General features: G+C 45.4%; 1 protein-coding gene across 1 annotated transcript; it reads left to right on the forward strand.

The window, feature by feature from the left end:
* Positions 1–13110: 13110 nt before the first annotated feature.
* rlf (RLF zinc finger) lies at positions 13111–25351 on the forward strand. The gene is made up of 8 exons (XM_064928606.1): positions 13111–13311; positions 15343–15497; positions 15737–15818; positions 16638–16773; positions 16918–17120; positions 18700–18836; positions 18981–19122; positions 20043–25351. Exons 1-8 carry the CDS (start codon positions 13132–13134, stop codon positions 24834–24836), a joined length of 5829 nt encoding a protein of 1942 aa, XP_064784678.1. The 5' UTR covers positions 13111–13131; the 3' UTR covers positions 24837–25351.
* The last annotated feature ends 350 nt before the right edge of the window (positions 25352–25701 follow it).

The following is a 25701-nucleotide window of genomic DNA, read 5'->3' on the forward strand; positions in this document are numbered from 1 at the left end:
GTAGACCGTACAGTGAAATGCTTACTTACAGGCCTTAACCAACAGTGCAATTTTTAAGTAAAAAAAAAGGTATTAGGTGAACAATAGATAGATTTTTTTTTTAAAACAGTAAAAAGACAGTGGAAAATAACAGTGGCGAGGCTATATACTGTAGCGAGGCTATATACAGACACCGGTTAGTCGGTCTAATTGAGGTAGTATGTACATGTAGGCATGGTTGAAGTGACTATGCATATATGATAAACAGAGAGTAGCAGAAGCGTAAAAGAGGGGTTGGCGGGTGATAATCCTTCAATGATAATCCAAATAACATCCATACACAGGCTCAGGAAGATGAAAATGGTGCCCACAGACATGACAGCTCTTCTTCTATCTCTTTAGCAACTTTGCAGAATAGTGTAATGACCTGACTAGATCATAAATGAACAATTGTCCAGACAGAGGCTTGAGTTTGCGAATTGACGGTTTATTAAACCAACTTTACACAGGCTACTGTTTGGGCCGTAGCACACGCCAAAAAGATGACAGATAACCCACAAGCCAATCGTGACCTTCTCTTGGGAAGCCCAGACGTAAGAGAGAGAGAACAAAAAGCTGAACCTGGTCTTAACTTCCAATGCTCCACCCCCCCTCCACGCCACTCCGCCAACCACCAGGATGCCCGGCATCAGAACATTCCAGGCATCCCCGTGATTGGCAGATAGCAGGTTGATTGACATGTCGGACCCCGCGAACACCGGGTACTGGTCAGTACAACACAACCACCTCCTAGCCTAACACATAACACACAGCTGTCTGTGCGGGTCGCTACACAGCCCCCCACCACAAAGTCCCTCGTCCCCGAGGGGACAAACAAAGTCTCTGAAGCGACCCGGAGGTCTCCTTTGCCTGCGTGTCCGTGATGGTCGCAGAGTGCCCCTCTGGGAACCAGGGGATGAAGGCAGGGCTATGGGGGACAAGGAAGCGGAACGGGTAATACAGTCCGTGGCTCTGGGGAACCACGCGGTGACACAGGGGGAGACAGGGGGAGTGGGCTGTCTGGAGCCTTGTCTGCGGCACCTGAGGGTGGGTGCCTGGAGAATGTCATTGCCAGAGAGGGGAATTGTGGGGGTTCCTGGGGTTTGGGGAAAAGAGGCCCCTCTGTATGGGGCTAACCTGTCCCGGTGCAGTGCCACCTTTCTCCCCCTGGGAGGAAGCTGCACCCGGTACACAACCTCCCTACCCTCTCCAGGACACTGCAGGGTCCCACCCAGTGACTGTCCAACTTGGGGCATCTGCCTTTTTTCCTTAGGGGGCTGTAGACCCAGACCAGCTCCCCAGCCACAAAGTGCCTTCCCCGGGTGTGCACGTCATAGTTCCTTTTCTGCCTCACACCTGCATTCACCAGCTGCTCCCTGGCGAAGGTGTGGGCTGTCTCCAGGCAGTCCTGGAGTCTCCGGGCATACTCCGGCCCCGGAGGAACATGAGGGCTATCCAGGGGCCGACCAAAAACGCCATCTCCGCAGGGGTGCGGATCTCTCTCCCCAGCATGAGGAGGGCAGGCGTGCAGGAGGTGGAGTCTTGGACAGCGGAGCGGCATGCCATGAGGACCATAGGCAGGTGCTTGTCCCAGTCCCGCTGGTGTTTGGAAGAGACGATGGCCAGCTGCTGTCCAAGCGTTTTGTTGAAGCGCTCCACAAGGCCATCACTTTGAGGATGGAGAGGAGTAGTGCGGGTCTTGTGCATACCCAGCCTCTCACACATGGTGGCGAACACACGGGACTCAAAGTTTCTGCCTTGGTCGCTGTGGATGGACTCTGCAGCTCCAAACCTGCTGAACATCCCCGCTGTCAGGGCGTCGACGATGGTCTCTGCCTCCTGGTCAGGCAGAGCATAGGCCTCGGGCCATTTTGTGAAATAGTCCATGGCCGTGAGCACCCAGCGGTTTCCACTGTCTGTGGTGGGGAACGGCCCAACTACATCCACTCCCACCCTCTCCATGGGAGCCCCCACTGGGAACTGTTGGAGCTGAGCATGAGAGCGGCCTGGGGGCCCTTTCTCGCTGTGCAGTTGTCACAGCGGCGACAAAAGTCCTCCACATCCCTCTTGTGCTGCCCCCAGTAGAAGCCCTGACGGAGACGGCGCAGTGTTTTTGTGACCCCAAAGTGTCCAGTCCCCACCCCCATGAGTACTCTGGAGCACAGCCTCCACGCAATGCTTTTGGGACCACCACCTGCCACCTCTCCTCTCCCGTAGCTGACTCCTTCCATGCCCGCTGTAGCACGCCATCAGCCAGCCGCAGTCTCTCAAACTTCGACCACAACCCTTTGGTCGCGAGTGAGAGCGCTGTCACCTCTTCCCATGGTGGCCTCACCTGCGCCTCTACCCACTGTAGCACTGGCTGTAGGTCTGTGTCCCGTCCCTGCTGCTGCCGCCATTCAGCCACGTCGACAGTCTGCAGCTCGCAGCAGACAGGCCCGCTCGCCCGACACACTGTGGCACAGACACCCTCCTCTGCCCGCAGCTCTCTCTCCCGTCCCTCTCTCCGTTCACAGTGGCGGCAGCCGTCTGCAGTACAGGGCCGACGGGACATGGCGTCGGCGTTGGAGTGGCGTGCCCCTGCCCTGTGCACCACCGTGAAGTCATACGGCTGAAGCTCCTCCAACCAGCGTGCCACCTGCCCCTCTGGCTCTCTGAAAGACATGAGCCACTGGAGAGCAGAGTGGTCAGTCCTTACAGTAAAGGGCAGACCACCCAGGTAGTACTTGAAGTGTTTGACGGAAGCCACAACAGCCAAGAGCTCCCGCCGGGTGACACAGTAGCGGCGCTCATGTTTGTCAAATGTTTTGCTGAAGTACGCCACCACTCTCTCCCCTCTGGCCCCACCTGGGCCAGCACCCCACCCATGCCCACATTGCTCGCGTCTGTGTCCAGGATAAAGGGCAAGGTGAGGTCAGGGGGCGAGCACGGGGGCCTCGATCAGTGCACGTTTGAGGGTGTTGAACGCCTCCTCACACTCCACTGTCCAAGTGAAAGCCTTGTCCTTCGGCAGCAGGCGGTTCAGTGGAGCAGCAACGCTTGAGAAGCCCCGTACAAACCTCCTGTAGTACGAGGCCAGGCCCAGGAAGCTCTTCAGCTGACGCTGGTCGGTGGGGGTGGGCCAGTCTCTGACAGCCCCTACCTTGTCCTCCATGGTGCTGATCCCCTCCTTCCCCACTCGGTGGCCCAAGAAGGACACCTCTCTCCTCATGAAGTGGCACTTCTCGGGGTGGAGCTTCAGACCTGCGGCAGCCACCCTCTCCAGCACACGCCGTAGCGCCCCCAGGGCTGACTGGAAGGAGCTGCCATGGGCCAGGATGTCATCGAGGTATACCAGACACTGCTGTCGGGGGATGCCATCCAGCACCCTGTCCATCAAACGCTCAAAAGTAGCTGGAGCGTTGCACAGGCCAAAGCACAGGACCTTGAACTGCCAGTGTCCTCTGTTAGTGGAGAACGCAGTTTTGGCTCTGGCCTCTGGGGAGAGGGGCACCTGCCAGTAGCCACTGCGGAGGTCTAGTGAGGAGAACCAGGAGGACCCCCTAACCAGGTCCAGCGACTCATCGATACGTGGTATGGGGTATGAGTCCTTCCTGGTTACCTCATTCAGCCGCCTGTAGTCCGCACAGAACCTCAGCTTGCCCCCTTCTTCGGAACCATGACGACTGGCGCCGCCCAGGGGCTGTCTGAGGGCTCAATGAAGTCTGCCCGCTGCATCTCCAACACAGCCTTGTCTGCCGCCTCCTGGCGTGCCAGCGGGATACGGCGGGGACGCATCTTGATGGGTCGAGCATCACCTGTGTCGATCTCATGCTGCACCAGATGAGTCTGACCCACCTCTTCCTCACTCAACGCAAAGCTGTCTCTGAATTCAAACAGCAACTGCCACAACCGTTCCTGCTGCTCGGGGTCAAGACCAACACAGTTCCTCCCCCATATCTCCCTCACTGCAGACAGTGTCCTCTCCTCTCCCATCTGGGGTAGCTGGGCTGGGGGTTGCGGCCCGGGCTCACAGAGGGCTGTGTCATGGAGGTAGCTGGGGGAATGTAACACACCGCCGTAGGTGACAGGGGGACTGGGGAAAAGTCACACACAGCTGTGGGGGAGGGGGCGCAGCCATGAGTCTCTGCTGCTTTAACTGTTGGAGTAAAGGGTTTGTTGGGTTGAGTGAATGTGACATTAGGGGGGCCATGGTGACTTCCGTCCCTCCCTGGAAGCTCAGTGTGCCCCTATTTAGGTCTAACTGGCAGCCTGTGCTCCTAAGAAAGTCCAACCCCAGGATACAAGGGTCCTGCACAGCCGCCACCCACACAGGATGACGCACAGTCCTGCCCCTACTGTCAGAGTCATTATTCCCTTCCCTTTCATGGGTGCCAGCTCACCTGTGACTGTGTGGAGCTGCACAGTTGTAGGCTCACACTGAGTCCAACCTGGCACAATATCTGGCCTCATCAGGGTTACTGTGGACCCAGTGTCCACCAGGGCGGAGCAGGGCACCCCTCCACAGTGACAGGGACATGACAAAAGTCCCCAACACAGGTCCGGCCCACCACAACAACAGGCTCCATCCGCTTGCCCTCGTCTGCTTCTGGGGGAAGTGGAGCCTTGCTTCCCCGTCTGTGCCGGTGGGTTCCTCCTGAAGATGATTGCGGTTGGGATAGCGACCCGTATCAACGTTTTTACTTCTGACACCAATGTAATGACCTGACTAGATCATAAATGAACAATTGTCCAGACAGAGGCTTGAGTTTGCGAATTGACGGTTTATTAAACCAACTTTACACAGGCTACTGTTTGGGCCGTAGCACACGCCAAAAAGATGACAGATAACCCACAAGCCAATCGTGACCTTCTCTTGGGAAGCCCAGACGTAAGAGAGAGAGAACAAAAAGCTGAACCTGGTCTTAACTTCCAATGCTCCACCCCCCCTCCACGCCACTCCGCCAACCACCAGGATGCCCGGCATCAGAACATTCCAGGCATCCCCGTGATTGGCAGATAGCAGGTTGATTGACATGTCGGACCCCGCGAACACCGGGTACTGGTCAGTACAACACAACCACCTCCTAGCCTAACACATAACACACAGCTGTCTGTGCGGGTCGCTACAATAGTTTGTGTTATTTCTTACATTATTAGCCCACAACGTTTTTTGTGTTATTCCATACAGCCGGAAATAACATTTGGATATCGGAGCGGAAGGTAACTCACGAGGACTGGGATATGTTCCTGGTTGCCTCTGAGGATAATATTGACGTATACACGGACATGGTGACTGAGTTTGTCAGGAAGTGTATTGGGGATGTTGTTCACACTGACTATTAAAACCTACCCAAACCAGAAACTGGATAGATGGCAGCATTCGGGCAAAACTGAATGCACGAACCCACAGCATTTAACCATAGAAAAGTGACTGGGAATATGGTTGAATACAAACAGTGTAGTTATTCCCTCCGTAAAGCAATCAAACAGGAAAAACGTCAGTACAGCGACAAAGTGGAGTCGCAACTCAACGGTTCTGTCACGAGACGTATGTGGCAGGGTCTACAGAAAATCATGAATTACAAAGTGAAAACCAGCCACGTCGCAGACACCGATGTATTGCTTCCAGACAAACTAAACACCTTCGCCCGCTTTGAGGATAACACAGTGCCACCGACGCAGCCCGCTCCCAAGGACTGTGGGCTCTCCTCCATGGCCGACGTAAGACATGTTAGCGTGTTAACCCTCGCAAGGCTGCCGGCCCAGACGTAGCATGCGCAGACCAGCTGGCTGGAGGGTTTACGGACATATTCAATCTCTCCTTATCCCAGTCTGCTGTCCCAACTTGCAAGATGTTCACCATTGTTCCTGTACCCAAGAATGCAAAGGTAAATGACTATCTCCCCATTGCACTCACTTCTGTCATGATGAAGTGCTTTGAGAGACTAGTTAAGGATCACCTCCAACTTACAGCCCCAATAGAGCCAAAGACATGCATTCACCATCGCACTGCACACTGCCCCATCCCATCTGGACAAGAGGAATAGCTAGGTAAGAATGCTGTTCATTGACAACAGCTCAGCCTTCAACACCATAGTACCCTCCAAGCTCATCATCAAGCTCGGGGCCCTGGGTCTGAACCCCACCATGTGCAACTGGACTTTCAGACGGGCTGCCCCCCCAGGTGGTGAAGGTAGGAAACAACACCTCCATTATGCTTATCCTCAACACAGGGCCCCACAAGGGTGCGTGCTCAGCCCCGTCCTGTGCTCTCTGTTCACCCATAACTGCATGGCCATGCACGCCTCCAACTCAATCATCAAGTTTGCAGACGACACGACAGTAGTAGGCCTGATTACCAACAATGACGAGACAGCCTACAGGGAGGAGGTGAGGGCCCTGGCAGAGTGGTGCCAGGAAAATAAACTCTCACTCAACATCAACAAAACGAAGGAGCTGATAGTGGACTTTAGGAGACAGCAGAGGGAGCATGGTCCTATCCACATCGACGGGACCGCAGTGGAGAAGGTGAAAAGTTTCAAGTTCCTCGGTGTACACATCACTGACAATCTGAAATGGTTCACCCAGACATACAGTGCGGTGAGAAGGTGAAACAACACCTCTTCAACCTCAGGAGGCTGAAGAAATTTGGCTTGACCCCTAAGACCCTCACAAACTTTTACAGATGCACAATTTAAAGCGTCATGTCAGGCTGTTTCACCGCCTGGTATGGCAACTGCACCACCCGCAACTGCAGGGCTCTCCAGAGAGTGGTGCTGTCTGCCCAACGCATCATTGGGGGCACACTGCCTTCCATCCACGACATCTTCAGCACCCGATGTCACAGGAAGGCCAAAAACCACCCGAGCCAATACCTGTTCATCCAGAAGGTGAGGTCAGTACAGGTGCATCAAAACTGAAACCGAGAAACAGCTTCCATCTCAAGGCCAACAGACTTAAATAGCCATCACTAGCCGGCTACCACCCGGTTACTCAAACCTGCACCTTAGAGGCTGCTGCCCTATGTACATAAACATAGAATCACTGGTCACTTTATTGAAGTGACTAGTGTTCCATTATTAATGTTTACATACTGCTTTACTCATTTCATATGTATAAACTGTATTTTAGTCAATGCCATTCCAACATTGCTCATCCTAATATTTATATATTTTTTAATTCCATTTACAGATTTGATCAGGTATGAAGGTAAGACCCAGATGCAGACAACATCAAATGAACAGTGGTTTAATAATTCAACAGGGGCAGGCAATAGACAGGTCAAGGCAGGCAGGGGTCAGTAACTTGAGGTGGAGCAAAGGTACTGGATGGCAGGCAGGCTCAGTGTAGGTAGAGGTCAATAATCCAGAGGTGGGGCAAAGGTACAGGAGGGTGAGAAAAGAGAGAGACTGGGGAAAGCAGGAGCTGAGACACAAAAATGCTGGTTGACTTGACAAACAAGATCAACTGGCAACAGACAAACAGAACACAGGTATAAATACACAGGGGAGGATTGGGAAGATGGGTGACACCTGGAGGGGGGTGGAGACAATAGGGGGAAGGAGTCTATATTAAAGTAAAGTATTAGCATTATTACACCCTTTTAACATGGCATACATTTGAGGATTCCATTGACAATTTGATGTCACTTGGTGTTAGTCCATTTAAATTAACATAAATTACATTGTGAGCAAAATTAGTCATCATATCAATTCAGTAAATTATTTTTAAAGGGTTTGTGATTTCAGCATCATTTAATAAAAACCTCAACCAAACATTTCTCAGGTGTTGCATCATTTGTGTTACACCTACTGGTGGCACAATGTTATTATAATGGTAAACATTAGTCATTAAGATGCTATATTAGTTGATGTAAAATGGGAAGATGTACCCAAATACATTTTAATAAAGGAAAAAAAAGAAAAATTAAAATCCCCAAATGCCATGCTCAAATGCCACTGCAATTCAAGAACAACCAATTTCTACCAACTGGAAAATTCCCATTGAGGACAAATATTTTCACAGACAAACGACTGCTTTGTATCAACAATTACAAGCAGTGTTGGATTTCCCTTAATGTTACAGTAGATCCCCCAGTAGATTTCCTTTTATTTTAAAAATGACCCTTCACTGCACTTCAGCTCTGAAGCGGTTGTGGCATAGAGCTACTGAACCGTTCTGTTGATGTTGTGAATATCGGGCATACAGTAGCCTAAAGCTGAGCCATTCCATCCCATTGAGAAATAAGGACAATAAACAGCAATGTGCATACGTATAATAAGGACGAGTCTTGAGTTCACAATGCCAATGATAAGAAGTCACGATTCCAAGGACCCCTAACGGGAATATCTCCATTCAAAACAGAGAGACAAACTTAACAGGACATAATTTCCATCAATTTGCTGAAATCCCCATCTCTCTCATCATGCCAGACCTCCAGTCCAGTCAATATAAAACAAACGTGAATATAAAGAAAACATTTGAGATAAATGGGCATGAGATTGCTTCTGTAAATTGCCTTGTGTGCTGACAGCGTGGCTACATGTGAGTGAGATAGGCGCCTGCTGTTAGCAACACAGGATGTAGTGAAGGTCTTGGTACCCGTGACAACCTGTACTACCTCAGGGACAGAAAATAACCATATGGAAGGACACTACATTTTTAAAGTCTCATCACAGATAACTTTAGCATGTTTGCTAATCAGCAACTTTACAACTACTTGCTACTTTTTAGCTACTTTGTGACATAACTCAGCCAAAAAATAGAAACGTCCCTTTTTCAGGACCCTGTCTTTCAAAGATAATTTGTAAAAATCTAAATAACTTCACAGATCTTCATTGTAAAGGGTTTAAACACTGTTTCCCATGCTTGTTCAATGAACCACAAACAATTAATGAACATGCACCTGTGGAACTGTTGTTTAGACACTAACACCTTGCAGACGGTAGGCAATTAAGGTCACAGCTATGAAACATTAAGAAACTAAAGAGGCCTTTCTACTGACTCTGAAAAACACCAAAAGAAAAGTGCCCAGGGTCCCTGCTCATCTGCGTGAATGTGCCTTAGGCATGCTGCAAGGAGGCATGAGGACTGCAGATGTGGCCATAGCAATAAATTGCAATGTCCGTACTGTGAGACGCCTAAGACAGCGCTACGGGGAGGCAGGACGGACAGATGATCATCCTCGCAGTGGCAGACCACATGTAACAACACCTGCACAGGATCGGTACATCCGAACATCACATCTGCGGGGCGGGTACAGGATGGCAACAACTGCCTGAGTTACACCAGGAACACACAATCTCTCCATCAGTGCTCAGATGGTCCGCAATAGGCTGAGAGAGGCTGGACTGAGGGCTTGTAGGCTTGTTGTAGGTCCTCACAAGACATCACCGGAAACAACGTCGCCTATTGGCACAAACCCACCGTCGCTGGACCAGACAGGACTGGCAAAAAGTGCTCTTCACTGACGAGTTGCGGTTTTGTCTCACCATGGGTGATGGTCAGATTTGCGTTTATCGTTGAAGGAATGAGCGTTACAACAAGGCCTATACTCTGGAGCGGGATCGATTTGGAGGTGGAGGGTCCGTCATGGTCTGGGGCGGTGTGTCACAGCATCATCGGACTGAACTTGTTGTGATTGCAGTCAATCTCAACACTGTGCGTTACAGGAAAGACATCCTCCTCCCTCATGTGGTACCCTTTCTGCAGGCTCATCCTGACATGACCCTCCAGCATGACAATGCCACCAGCCATACTGCTCATTCTGTGCATGATTTCCTGCAAGACAGGAATGTCAGTGTTCTGCCATGGCCAGCGAAGAGCCAGGATCGCAATCCCATTGAGCACGTCTGGGGCCTGTTGGATCGGATAGTGAGGGCTAGGGCCATTCCCCCCAGAAATGTCTGGGAACTTGCAGGTGCCTTGGTGGAAGAGTGGGGTAACATCTCACAGCAAGAACTGGCAAATCTGGTGCAGTCCACGAGGAAGAGATTCACTGCAGTACTTAATGCAGCTGGTGGCCACACCAGATACTGACTGTTACTTTTGATTTTGACCCCACCTTTGTTCGAGGACACATTATTCAATTTATGTGAGTCACATGTCTGTGGAGCTTGTTCAGTTTGTCTCAATTGTTGAATCTTGTTATGTTAATACAAATATTTACACATGTTAAGTTTGCTGAAAATAAATGCAGTTGACAGTGAGAGGACATTTTTTGTTGTTGTTGAGTTTACTGAACATGTTAGCTAACCCTTCTCCTAACCCTTTTAAAACAAGTGTTTGTACTTGTCATTATGTGTATTCAAGATGCGAGCATGCACACCTGCTCTTTCCATGGCAGACTATCCAGGGGAAAGCTATGATCCCCTATTGATGTCACTTGTTAAATCCCCTTCAGTAAGTGTAGATTAAGTTGAGGGGACAGGTTAAAGAAGGATTTTTAAGCCTTGAGACATGGATTGTGTATGTGTGCCATTCAGTGGGTGACTGGGCAAGACAAAATATTTAAGTGCCTTTGAACGGGGTATGGTAGTAGGTGTACCGGTTTGTGCCAAGAACTGTGGCGCTGCTGGGTTTTTATGCTCAACAGTTTCCTGTGTCAATAATGGTCCACCACCCAAAGGACATCCAGCCAACTTGACACAACCGGTGCATCTCTCTAACTTTAAGCATCAGCTGTCAGAGCAGCTTACCGATCACTGAAGCTGTACACAGCCAAACTGTAAATAGCACACCCAACTACCTCATCTCCATATTATTACTTACCCTCTTACCCCAGAATCTCTACTTGCACATCATCATTTGAACATTTATCACTCCAGTGTTAATGCTAAATTGTAATTATTTCACCTCTATGGTCTATTGACTGCCTACCTCCCTACTCTTCTACATTTGCACACACGGTACATAGATTTTTCAATTGTGTTATTGACTGTACATTTGTTTATGTGTAACTCTGTTGTTGTTTTTGTTGCACTGCTTTGCTTTATCTTGGCCAGGTCGCAGTTGTAAATGAGAACTTGTTCTCAACTGGCCTACCTGGTTAAATAAGGTGGGGGAAAAATAAATAAAACGTGGGAAGCATTGGAGTCAACATGGGCCAGCGTCCCTATGGAACGCTCTCAACACCTTGCAGACAGTGGCGTAAAGTATAGAAGTAAAATTACTTTAAAGTAATACTTTTATTTATTTAACTAGGCAAGTCAGTTAAGAACATATTCTTATTTACAGTTATGCTTAAGTCGTGTCCATGGGTATATGTACTTCGCCATTTATATTTTTGACAACTTTTACTTCACTACAGTCCTAAAAAAAATAATGTACTTTGTACTCCATTCATTTTCCCTGACACCCAAAAGTACTCGTTATATTTTGAATTCTTAACAGGGCACGAAAATTGTAAAATTCACATACATATCAAGAGAACATCCCTGGTCCTTCCTCCTGCCTCTGATTTGGTGGACTCACTAAACACAGACACATCATTTGTAAATTATATCTGACTGTTGGAGTGTGCCCTTAGCTATCCATAAGTAATGGGGAAAAAAGCAAGAAAACAGTGCCGTCTGGTTTGCTTAACTCAATATTACGAAGGTGTTCTTAATTATTGGGGAACTCGATGTATGTCATTATGTGTATTCTAGATACTATCAGATATATCCCCACAGTACACTGGGCCTGTATATTGTTTGTAAGCTGTTACTCATGGTTATTTCCTTCTCTTTCCATAGAACCACTTTTACACTCATACTTTCTTTTTGAGCAGTCAGTACAAGGAGTTTGGTGTGGTGAACCACATTATCTGAATAAACCTGTTTGAAGATTTCTTTGACTTGTTCTTGCCGGGCAGACCTGTGGTGACTGAACCTTATCCAATGGCACCTAGAGGTCTATACTGGTTCTACATGGTCCTCCCAGAACAGACCCTTAGTAATTTTCAATTCCGTTCTCAGGACATGAAGAACATTTCCCACAAACAAAACACAAGAACTTAAGTAAGAATATTATTTTAAAAACATACGTTCTTCAGCATCAGCAAAACCTTGTCCTCTATCTTGTTAAGTGTGTTCAGATGTGCTGGCCAGTGGCCACTAATTGATCACACCTGATCTTAATGGGTGCTTTTTTTCCTTTGAAATGGGGTCTGTTTGAATAGGCAAAAATTAACCACTTGGCTTGGCATGCTAGCTCCATCCTGGTGGCGCAGTGGGCTAATTTCATGGATAGAGAATGGAAGAGTCTAGGTTTGAATCTCACTGATGCTGTGCCACAATAAAAAAAAAAGGATTGTCTCTGTGTGATTAATGCAAAAGCAAATGAATTTCTGTGTTTACTTTGAGTTCTAATAGTTTTATTGAAACATGGTCTCAGAATGTTAATAAAACCAACTAGGAAAGCTTTCAGGGAACCATAGTAAAATGTTCTCAGAACCTCCCTGCCACCGAAAAATCCTGCAACCTAAATATTCCCTTCTGTTCTCAGAACATTTTTTTTTGAAAGTTCAGTTTTACCCGTCAGGAAACATATGACTTCGTTCCAAAAACCAGTGGGAAACCAAAAACGTACTTCCCACAACTTCCAATGAAACAAATGTGCAAGTTGGGTTGGCCGAGTAGGCCCGCTGAGAGTGACCCAGAATTGTTCTTTTAGTAAGTTCAGTTTCTCAGTGTTCATTGTTCTAGTTATCCATTATTTAATATTTTACTAGGCAAGTCAGTTAAGAACAAATAACAGTGGGTTAACTGCCTGTTCAGGGGCAGAACAACAGATTTGTACCTTGTCAGCTCAGGGATTTGAACTTGCAAACTTTCAGTTACCAACACTCTAACCCCTAGGGGACCCTGCCACCCCAATTATATTGTACAGAAGGAGTTCCAGCCTCCCAGGCCAACTGCCTGGTGGATCTGTTAGGAACAGTGGCGTATTTGTAGGGTTAGATGGTGCTGCAAATTTTTTTTCCTAATTTCCATTTTTTGTGAACAAAATGTGCAATTTCCACTCCGACCTGAAAAACGCAGCAATACGCCACAAAGCATCTAGTCTGTCGGAAAACAACACGAAGAAGAAGTGGTGAGCGCACGCGCGTCACATGAAGGGGATGCATACGCGCGGTGGCGGGGACTGAAGATGGCGGATAGTGATGTTGAACCAGAGCCCGACTGGAGTAATCGGCCTTCCAACACTGCCGAGGACACTCTCGTCGCCATGGAATGCTTGCTCACCACCTTGAGAGCGCTTGAAGCAACGCTCAGGCAACAAGACATTTCGGAAATATCATCCACCGAATATTGCGACAACTTCTGCCAGGTAGCTAGCGTGCGTGCATGCAAAACTCAAAGGAAAAGCAATGTTTTTTTCGCATAGCTTAACAACTAGCGATGTTGGCTGTGTATGCGCCAGCGCCAATATGGCCTTTAGCTGCTAGCTGGAACATTTTGATCAGGATAAGCAAACAATATGCATCTAATGCACAATTAACGATCCCAGCAAAGTATAACATAACTGCATGACATAACCACCAATGATGTGCAAAACATAGCCATGCTATCATCAGTTGGGCTACCTAATAGTTAGCCAGTTAGCTAACGTTAGCAACCAATGTTGTCATGGTTGTTGTGCAAGCTTGTCCGAGAGAGAGACGGATGCAGTGGTCCAGGACGACAACCAGGCATGCAAAATATTTTAGTACTATGTCCAGTCTGTACAAACTAGTTGTTAACTAGTTTATCGTGCTGCTATTTGCAACGTTTAGAATATTTAAAGTAAGCGGGGCGGGGTGTTTCACGTTTTGTTTCAGGCACTTGCAGGCATGCATGTAAATAGGCCTGCAGTGCAAGTGTTTTTCGTCAGCCTACTTATCATTTAGCCTAGTTAGTTTATTTATTAGCCATTTTATTTGTTAACTACAACTTAAACCTTACTTGTTTCATTATCGAGTTAAGGAATTTATTTGACCCTCACTCTACAAAAACATGCTTTCTCGCTAGTTGATGGCAACGTGGTTCATCCACGTTCATTTTGTTTTTAACACCCAAGTAACACTTGTGTCAAAATCAATATTCAAGTATAAATAATTTGAAAATTAAGACTATTTTGTTTTTAACTGACTGTTCTGTAGTATCAGTTTGCTATGCTGTTTTATCTACATTCGTAAAGTTGAGAGTTTAAAGGGACAATCAGATTGCTACATACCTTTTTTACTTGTAAATTCATGATATAGCCATTCATTCTTGAATATAACTTTAAAATGCCTCAATATTAGTTTAACTGTCTTGTTTGTTTTTAGACTTTTTCTAAACCAATGTATTTGTAAACAATGTAATTTTAAACACACACTGTATAACCTCAACATGGTTAAATCTATGTTGATATAATTTATTGTCCTTGCATCTATAGCTTTGTCTATGAATTTGATGGTGCTTACTTTTCTCCAGCCCCAGCTGTTTACAGAATCAGTGGTGGGGAGATTACTTTATTGTTTGAACTGCAGATTTCCCATTTAACTATTTTACCAAAGACCCTAAACTGGGTTAATTATAGCTGCTAACCATTAATTGGAAGTTAATTGGGTGTTAGATATACTCAGGCTGGAGCTTATTCTCTGGAGGAGCGACTCTCATATTTACCCTAGATGGAGGTTAAATTTAGCCAACCCACTGTAATGGTGGTAGAGAAGTGCACACTGAGGACTCTTGGCAAGAGGGGCTTTGGGGAAATGTTGATGTGACAGACTGGGGGTCCACAGCTCTCTAGGTACACCTTGTCTTAGAGCTGTCAAATACATAGGCTGCTCCCCCAGGCCCAATCAAGGTATATAAAAAAAGAGAGTGCAAGCTGGGACCAATCAGACATCCCCCCCCGCCATGGCAATTCAAATAAATATATATATAATACACTTTTTTATATATATTATTTTTAGATTGACCTTTCTACACATAGATGGCGTAAAAACAAGACTCATCACTTTGAACAAAAAGTAATGGGCCTTTTGTAAGAAACTGAAAAAACAAATTCCACACAATTTAGGAGGGAGAATAAAATAAATCCTAGGGGAAACACTGTAGCCTCTTTCCTCAATGAGCCTTGCCACACCTCACAGGAAGACTAATTAACAGTGACATATGGTGCCTGCCCTGCCTGCCATCAACACAATGCCTTTGGCATTCAGGGTGTTTTCCGTAACTAAATAAGATAGCTGTTAGTTGTCTTAATCCTAATGAAAGTGAAAGTGAAAGTGCAAAAACATATTTTTTAATAACCACAACCAAGCTGCCTGTTTTTTTTTTTTTTTTTTTGTCATTGAAAGTGTTTTTGACTTCTCCATGTCTGTCTTTGCAGGCACTGATGGACTACGCTGGGAGCAGGAATTCTGTGGAACATGGTCTTCCTCTCCTGGAGGTCTACTGCCTGGCCATCAACTGCTTTGCTGCTGCAAGGCCACATCTCACTGCAGACTCTGACACTGTTGCCCTGGTGTTGAAGAGACTAGCACTGTGAGTCAACTCAGTAACAAAGTGCTTTACACTGTTAGGGTTGTACCTAGATTATTATTTTGAAGCCAGAGAAGTGTAGTGATCACCAAATTTCTACTGTGTGCTCCAATGCATAGCCTTCTTTTGTTGTTGACATGGCTTCATTGTTTTTTTTTGTGTGCTGCATGTTAGAAATAGATAACGTTGTGTCATGAAGTTTCACAAGTTGTCCTTCGTTGTCTCTGTTATTTTGCTTCCAGGAGCTGTTTTGAACTGTTGCTATCTGTGCCTGAAAACGAAATCCCTTATGAGGCCTGGGTTCAATTTCACCGCTCTGTTCAGGTAAAGGATGGGCTGTGAGATGTTAAGAAATAGTAGCTAATGAGAGAGGGAGAGAAGATGGAAGGGAAAAATAATGATTGGTTGACTGATTATACTGCATCCACTTCTCTATAGTTCAAAGAGAGGTTTATTTACTTTCGCTTGGTGGTACTATTGACATGCTGTGTTGTTGATGAATGGCTGTGGCCCAAGCAATGTTCCCTGGACAATACTACGTTATACACTGGTGCTGTCTGATAACGTGCCGTGGTTCTTGACCACCTGGGGCCTGTTTGATAGGAAGTTGGGAATCCACCAGAGGGGTTTTTCAGTAAATGTTTCACATTGAAAGTAAATGTGTTCTGGAAGAAGGGAGTGAAAGCATTACACAACACATTAGCAGGGGGAGATGAGACAAGTTGCAGTAGGGATAAAAAATTAAATCCAATCGAAATCTTGATATAGTGAGGACCTGTCCTACATTACATACTTTATTGGGCAGGACAATACCAGTATCGTGATACTCATTAGTATCGTGGCAAGGAAATAAAACACACAGGGGATTATAACGTCTTTAGGAAAACGTCCCTAATGTTAGAAACATGTTGTCATCCAGAGTCACATTTATTTTCCAACCTATAGCACATAATATTTTATATACTCCATGTTTTTAAAATACCAAAGAGTTTGGTCTGCTTCATGTTTTCATTTTTTGCTGTGGAAAAAATTATTGCAATACTGGTATCATCACAGCCCTTTTACTTTACCATGCTGTCACTGTTACCCCACCTGACATTTGTGACACAACCCCCTTTTTGTGTGTTCTTGACGGTTTTGCAGGTGGCACATGATGCCTTGTTGGAGTATGGGAGCATAGATCTACAAGCCCTCCTCCAAATCACAGGGGAGGGTGGAGCGTGGAGTAACCCTGTCCTAAGCGCCCTTCTCACCGGTCATCCCACAACCGCAGAGGAAGGTCAGTATCACAACCTTACTCTATTGTCAACAGTGCAATAATAAATCAATTTTATATATATATATACATGCATACATACATACGTTTTACTATGATTCCAGTCAGCCAATTAACTAGCATCTGTTGTTTGTCATGTTCCTGTAGTTGACGCGTACATCTCCTTGGAGGGGGAGGGCTTCATGGAGATGCGGGTTAAACACCTGGAGAAAGTGGGGGAGGTGGCGAAGGCTGTGGTACTGGCTAAGGCCTGTGCTGAATGCCATCTTGTCTCTAACCAAACCACCTTCCGCCAGACCTATGTCTCTCTCCTCTGCCAACTGCTGCCGGGCGAGGAGGCCATCATGGAGGTCTGTCAGTGTGTTGTTGAGCTCAGCTCAGTGCATTATTATTCATACTGCTATTTAAATAGCTTTCAGAGAATGCTGTTATGTAAGGAAATAAATGTGATGGCTTAGTGAATTTGACAGTGTTGCTTGTTTGAACTCCTTTGCCCTTAAAATGTAAGTGATATTTTCCACAATACTGTAGTTGGTGTTTTCAGAAAGTATTCGTACCTCTTTTGACTTATTCCACATTCTGTTACTGCCTGAATTCAAAATGGATTCAATAGATTTAGACACAATACCCCATAATTACATTTTGGAACATGATTTTACAACATTTTGCAAATGAAATGCAGCAATATCTCATTTACATAAGTATTCACACCCCTGAGTCAATACATGTTAGAATCAAATTTGTCTTTCTGGGTAAGTCTCATAAGGATCCGCCCCTTAACATTTTCGCCTAAAATGGCATACCCAAATCTAACTGCCTGCAGCTCAGGCTGTGAAGCAAAGATATGCATGTTCTTGGTACCATTTGAAATTAAACACTTTGACGTTTGTGGAAATGAGAAAGGAATGTAGGAGAATATAACACATTAGATCTGGTAAAAGATAATACAAAGAAGAGAAAAAAACATTTTTTGTACCATCTTTGAAATGCAAGAAAGGCCATAATTTATTATACCAGCCCAGGTGCATTTTAGATTTTGGCCACTAGATGACATCGGTGTACATGTAAAGTTTTAGACTCCTCCAATGAACCATTACATTTCTGTGCAAGATTTTGTATCAAGACTGCCCAAATGTGCCTCATTTGTTTAACTTTTCATTTTCAAAATTGTGTACTCCTCAAACAATAGCGTGGTATTATTTCACTGTAATAGCCACTGTAAATTGGACAGTGCGGTTAGATTAACAAGAATTTAAGCTTTCTGCCAAATCAGATATGTCTATGTCCTGGGAAATGTTCTTGTTACTTACAACCTCATGCTAATCGCATTAGCTTATGTTAGCTCAACCATCCCGTGTAAGGGGCACTAATCCAGGTGTTTTAAGAGCTTTGCACACCTGGATTGTACAATGTTTGCAGTAATTAATAACTTCACCCTGCTCAAAGGGATATTCTATGTCTGTTTTTTTTTTTTTTTACCCATCTACCAATAGGTGCCCTTTGCTGGGAATTGGAAAACCTCTCTGGTCTTTGGTTGAATCTGTTTGAAATTCACTGCTTGATTAGAGACCTTACAATTATATGTATGTGTGGGGTGATATAGATATGACGTAGTCATTCAAAAGTCATGTTAAACACTATCGTTGCACACAGTGAGTCCATGCAACTTAGGTGGCGTATTAAGAACAGTTTTACTTATTTAGGGGCTGGATACGTATTAACTCGCGACATTTCAGCATTTCGTTTTTAATGTATTTGTTAATGTCTAGAAACATAATTCCAATTTGACATTATGGGGTATTGCGTGTAGGCCAGTGACACATCTCAATTTAAAATTCAAGCTGTAACACAACAAAATGTGAAAAAGTCAGGGGGTGTGTATACTTTCTGAAGGCCACCGACTTGGCCTTGTATTTATTTATCCCACAGATATCCAGACTGGACTGTAAGGATGTGCTGGATATTACATGCAATTTGGAGACTGAGGGGGAGGATAACACAGCCTTCATCCTGTGTACTACCTTCCTAACGCAACAGCTGCAGCAGCAGAGCCTGTACTGCTCCTGGTGAGTTTTCAGTGGTCAATGTCAAGAGTTTTGCGAAGCATACGGATAAATTGAAATTCTTATTTCTGCGCTGGTGTGTGTTTTTGGGTCTTGTTCCAATTTTATATTTTTCTATGCTATTTCATCTTTTCTGTCTTTTTTTAGGGAGCTCACACTGTTGTGGAGTAAGCTGCAGAGAAGGATCGACCCATCTTTGGAGTCACTGCTGGAGCGTTGCCTGCAGCTAGGTGCCATTGCTAAGACTGTCTACCATCTGCTCTTCCTTGTGCGTGTCATCCGGACAGAGGTAGGAGAATATATTTTTCTACCTCTGATTTTGATATGTCATTGCAAAATAAAGTTTAAACTTATTTTCGTAAAATATCAGTTACAATTTCCCAAAATGTAAAGTAACTGCCCAGTGTTTGCAGATTTCTATGAAATATGACCTATAATTACTTTCAATATGAGTGAAATGGTTTTCCTTCCAAAAAATGGTAATTAAGTATGTTAAAAAGCAACTTCTGTGTTGGAATGATGTCGACGTACCCCAACAGAATGGTGTGGGTGTATAGACGGGTTGGTTGTTTAGCAACAAAAGCAACGCGTGGGCAACTATGGGGTAAAATGGACGGTATCGCTTACACTGTTGACAACATGTAAACTATATAATTAGTCTCAATGTTTAATGAAAACAAATACATTTGCTCAAGGAGTGCTTATTGTCTCTGAAATACATAGTTACAATTGTTGGTTAGCTAGTGAGTTTGAGCCATATTAGGGTAAGACATGACATCAGTCAAAACCAGATACATGCTGAAACGAGCCATCTGCAATTTCCCACAAGGAAGATTTTTGTCATTGTTGCTAGACATCAATGCAGGCATCATTTGAATGCCGTTGTCAGCCAACCCGTCTATACTGGTCATTAAATATTCTTGTAAATAAACCGCTAATTGGTCAGCTCAATCCTCAGTGAGATGACGACTGTTCTGAGGAAATAGCAGCATTTTTAAAAATGGTCTGTTTGAGGTGTTTTTAAAAAAAAGTGTTTTAATTATTTATTTATTTTACTTTGGCCAGGAGTATATGACGGGTCAACAACAGTTGGATATGACTTAACAGAATATTATTATTTTTTAAAGTGGAATTTTCACTGGGCAGTTACTTTAAATTGTATGCCACTGTCACAGCAATGGAAAAAACGATCTCATGTTTATTCTACAGGCAGAGGAGCTGGGTCTGGCTTCATCTGTGGAGTTATGTGTTAAAGCACTACAGCTCCCAAAGCAAGAGGACACAGAAACGAGGATATCTGTGTGCAAAACTGTATCCTGCCTCCTACCAGACGATCTTGAGGTGTTGCGGGCCTGCCAGCTGACAGAGTTTCTCTTAGGCCTCTCTCATGTGGCCTTCAGCACCCTTCAAGAGCTCTATCTGCGGCCCGATCAGAAGTATGACCAGGAAAATGCCATTATCCCCAACTCGCTGCGGTGTGAACTGCTCCTGGCACTTAAAGCCCACTGGCCTTTCGACCCTGAATTCTGGGACTGGAAGACACTCAAGCATCAGTGCATCATGCTGCTGGGGCTTGAACCTGAGCCGGAGGAGGAAGAAGAGAAAGGGAGGGGGCAGGAGGAGGTTAGTCTTGAGCAGGATGTAAAGGAGGCGGTGGAGAAGGGATTTGTTGATATGCCAAAAGAATACGTAAATGGGACAAGTGGAAGCATTGATGGTCATGAGAAAGATGAAGAAAATGACCGGGACAGTAAACCACCTTCAAAGCCAGATGCTGAGGGTACCTCAGAGCAGGGTTCACTGCAGAAGAAATACAAGTTCTTCTGCAAGATTTGTAAGAAATCTGTTACTGAGACTCGAATCCTTCTTCACTCTAAGAGGCATGAAGAAAACGGTGTTTACACCTGCCCTGTCTGCCTGAAGAAGTTTAAGAGCAGAAAGGATTTTATCCCACACACCAAACTACACCTTCAGATGCCATCCAGAAGCACTCGACAGAAGAAAAAGGACAAAAAGAGGGTTGATTTGGATAAGGAAATGGAGGAGGATGACTTGGATGACTTGGAGCCTGGTGAGATTGCCCTTGACCCATCCTTAATGCTGTACTACCAGTCCACACATGATCCTGATGTTCTGGAGCACATTCTAGAACAAGCTTCATCTGCACCCAGGAAGCCTGGTCATGAGGATAACATCACAATTGAATACATTAACGTTCATTTTGAATTGCAGAATCGTGACATATACACATGCCCTGCTACTCACTGTACAAAGACTTTTAAGCATTCCAAGTACCTGGGTGTGCACCTTAAATCAGAAGACCATGTTAGCGACGAGAACGTGAAACATTATTGTGAAATGAGAGACCGTAGGGAAAAGTGCACTTACTGTCGGCGCCACTTCATGTCTGCCTATCACCACCGCAGGCATCGGCGTGTGCACTACGGTGACCTGCCTTACATGTGTATGGTCACAGATTGTGGTGCTCGTTTCAGCACCTCCAATGAGCTTGTCACACATAAGCAGAGCCATGGCTTTCAACTTAGCTACCAGTGTGAGCTGAAAGGTTGTAGTCTTTCTTTCTGTGACTTGGGGCAGGTATACCACCATGAAGCACAGCACTTTCGTGATGCAGCATATAGCTGCACTAGCCTTGATTGCAAGAAGTTCTACTTTTCTAAAAAGGAATTTGGCCGGCATTTAGCCACACACGGCATTACCTTCTCAGAGGAAGACTTTGAGGCACAGAGGAAGGCCAAAAGAAAACATCTTGACTCCATAACAGAGGAGATAGCCAGCCCCAAAAAGTCGTGTGACATAAAGACTGTACTGGAGGAGGTAGTCAATGGGGAAAACAATGTTACTTTCTCTACATGCAGTGCCTCCTCCTCACAGAGTTGCAAGGAGCCCAAGGGCACAATGGCATCTGTTGCTGTGTGCTTTGATGGAAAAAAGTTCACTTGTGGTTTCGAAAGGTGTGGATTGACCTTCTCCAAAGCTAGAGATGTCCACCAACACCTAAGGTGTGTTCATCCAGAACATTTCAAGTCTGAGAATAAGGAACGCAAAAATCTTGTCAAAGAGAAGGGCTTGAAATCGAAAGGTCTAAAGATAAAAACAGAGAAGAACAAAGATGACAAGAACAAACATGAACTTGCAAATTGTCTGCTAATGAAGGGGTCAAGCCAGGAAAATGCTTGTCCTATTAAGAACACAGCAACATCTCCCTCAAGCCTGGACAATGACCCTTTGAGAGAGATTTTGATTGGGCTTAGCCAGCTTAGTCTGACTCTCTCCAGCTCTACAAATGGATTTTGTGAGCCCTTCCATCCAATCTCAGGATCCACATCAAAGATATCCTGCCATCAGGGTCTTGGTACCAGGTCCCCAGTTGTGTTTTTGCAAAAGAGAGCGCAACCCGCTGTTGGCAAGAGGGTGAAACTGACATCAAACACGGAACCATCAGTAGCCCACAGTCTACCCACAGAGCAACACTTAGATGCAGACCAGGTCAGCCCCTTTGTTTTGCAAGCCTCTACTAAACCATACTTCTGTGAGCTTAATGATTGCAACTTTAGAAGTGTGACCAGCACAACCCTAATGCGCCACTACATGAACAAGCATAATTTCTCAGAAAAGAAGGCGAAAGGAATGAAGATCCTCAAATCACTGACATTTAAGCCATTTAAGTGTCACCTCTGCTTCAAATGCCATAGAGAGAAGACGGACTTGAGGGTTCATTATCTTCAGACGCATAGACTTAGCGAGGCAGTTGTGGAGCAAATGAGCTGTTGGTCTAAAAAGCGGGTTGAGGGTAAAACCCCAGAACCCACCAAGCCAACAGTCTCCATAACACAACCCCCAGAACCCACCAAGCCAACCGTCTCCATAAAACAACCCCCAGAACCCACCAAGCCAACAGTCTCCTTTACACAGCCCCCAGATGACACCGAGCAAGCATCCTCCTTTACACAAAAATCTCAGACCCCCACCTGGCAACACCCCTCCTGGCAGCAGAAGTACCAAAAAAAGAAAATAATGCGACAAAATATTGTACAATTTGCTAAATCTGGAGACAAGCGTAAGAAATGCAGTCATGCTCCATCTATGCAGGATCACTTCGAAGAGGAGGAAAGTGAAGACAGAGGTATGCGAAGAGGCAAAGGCGGCATTTATATGTGCAAGCACAAGGACTGTGGGGTTATTTTCTCCCACGCCTCCAGTCTTTATCGACACCAGAAGAAGTTTCATTCGCAGGTGATGGGACATCCTTCCGCGCTTTCAGAAGACCCAGCTTTACAGAAGTTTAGGTGCAGCTACGCCAACTGTAATGCTTCTTACCTCCTGAACAGTAGCTTGGTGCGACACACAGAGAGTGAGCATCCTAACCAGGCGACCAGTAGCTTGAAGCGTCACAGAAAAAGTGATCATCCTAACCAGGCGACCAGTAGTCTAAAACGTCACAGAAAAAGTGATCATCCTTACCAGGCGACCTTGTGCTGCAAGTATGACGGCTGTACAAAAGTGTTCACCCAAAGCAGTAGTCTGAAAAAACATGTACTCTCTAGCCACCTCAATTATTATGATTCACTCGTATTACGTCTCCAGAATACTCACAAGGACACGTCAGCCACTGGATGCCAAAAGAAGCTGATCATCACATCTACGCCACAGAAAGATGAAACCAAGCTACCCCTCAGGCAATCTCTAAGACACTGCCCAAAGTCTCCTGAAGATGTTAAGGCTGAAGAAACTAGTGAAGAGCAAGATGAAGATGACGTTGAAAATGTGTCAACTGAAAAGAAATCCAGAAAGTTTGAAGATATGGTATTCCGTTCCCATGAGGAGGCCTTGCAGATGTGCCAAGATCGTTGTCAACGTGAAGCCTTCCCGTGCATGGTGCAAGGTTGTGATTCTGTAGTCAAATTTATACGTAGTATGCGCCGTCACTATTTGAATTGCCACAAATTAACCAATCATGCTTTTGAATTGAATGAGGATAAGCTTGTGTTTAGTGCAGAGAAACTGGACGAGCTGATTCAGAGGAATACTGTATTATCTGCTTGCCCTGATATGACGAGGGCACCTAACGGAGTTCTGAAGATGGAGTATCAAGCAGAGCCAGATAACCCTGGTGGTCCATCTGTCCCTATGAGTCTACACTCCATCGAAGCAGACACACTTGATGAGCATGACCCACTGGGGTTCAAAGAGGAGCCACCTGCTGAGAGGAATGTTTTGGTGGGTGCCGATGACTTGCTTTATGGAGAACCTAGTGGGCACACTGAAGAGCCTGTTACTCAAAACAGCCAAGAGGAGAGGCCAAGGCGAAAATCCTCAAACCCGCCCGCTCTTGATCTCTCTCCACCATCCTCCCTCCGATTCAGTGTTGATGAGGGCTTCATGGACAGTTCAGGCAAAGATGGTGGCAAACCAACAATTTCTGTGTCATTGCCCTCCCCTCAAGCCCGCCAACCACTTAAACGTAAGAACGAGCTCTCTGAGCTCCTTCCCATTCCAAAGGACTCACAGCCTCACAGCCCTCCCCTTCGCACATTTGACCTGGCTGCTTATAAACCTATGGGATTTGAGTCATCTTTCCTGAAGTTCATACAGGAGAGCACTAAGGATGATGTGAGGCCCCGGGCTTCTCACTGCAACAGCCACAGGCCTGAACCACCTGTGGTGTCTGCTCGGCGGCGGGATTCCTACAGACGTAACTGTTCTGTAAAGGAGAACAGCCAGATGGGTCTCTCTACTACCCGTAGCAGGCGGGCTCGATCTTCCCCACTTCAGCCTCTTCCTAGGACAGGGGAATACACATCAGTCCAGAACTTGCGCCTCATCTTGGACAAGGCTCTGACGGGTTGTGGAGACCTAGCCATCAAGCAGCTGCAGTACCTCAGGCCCGTGGTAGTTCTTGAGAGGCCAAGGTTTTCCACCTCATTGCTTGACCTCTTCCCCACAAAAACTAATGATAAGCTACTTCTCGACGGTTCGTAGAACTGAGTACCTTTGTGTCCAATATAAAGACTATCCCAGTGTTTTTTTTTCTAATGTAATTACCACTCTGATGTTATCAGTATCTTTTTAAGTTGCCAAACTGATTAGCTCAAGTACCTTAATTGACATACAACAGATACGTGTGTAAAATGATCCTTCCCCTGATTTTTTAAAACTTCTTTAGAGTATTTGTATTACATTTTTGTCAGGTGATGAACGTTCTAATGTGTATATATATATGCGTCTTCTCACTACAAAATGAAGTTTTATAAAACATTTTCAAATATTATTTAGAACGGTGTAGCTCATTGTACCATTTCAATGCTATTAATTTGTCTGAAAAATAGCTTTCATGGGACAGGAACATCTCATTTGCCCACTAATAACTTGAGGAAAAATGTTGTCCCCTCTGAATATTAAGACCCCTTTCTTTTTTTTCAATGCAGTGGGCAGATGTGTAATGCTTTATAAGAATAATAAATGTTTGAATAGGCCCTTTCAAAAATATGAAATTGCATTGTCTATCTTTATTTTCCTTGTCATGCCTTTAAATTGATTAGTCTTTAAACTCTTCAGGGAACTAGTCAGTGAAAATATAGTGGACTATTTAATACTATCTATGAAAATAAACACATTTTACTTTATAGAGTGGCTTTTCTCATTAGAAAGTGTTTCGATAACGAGTGTGCCCACTAGCAAAGTGGCACGTGCGCTCTAGCAAAAAGTGTGCAGGTAAAGTTCTGTACCTGCACACTTGACTAGAAAGCACGTATAATATGGTGAGATTATTATGGACAAAAGATCAAGATTATTTTTATTTGTGAAATGGCAGCTAAGCATCCAATGATAATGTCTCCAGAATAAG

This window comes from Oncorhynchus masou, chromosome 21 (assembly GCF_036934945.1).
Source record: "Oncorhynchus masou masou isolate Uvic2021 chromosome 21, UVic_Omas_1.1, whole genome shotgun sequence".
Taxonomy (NCBI): domain Eukaryota; kingdom Metazoa; phylum Chordata; class Actinopteri; order Salmoniformes; family Salmonidae; genus Oncorhynchus; species Oncorhynchus masou.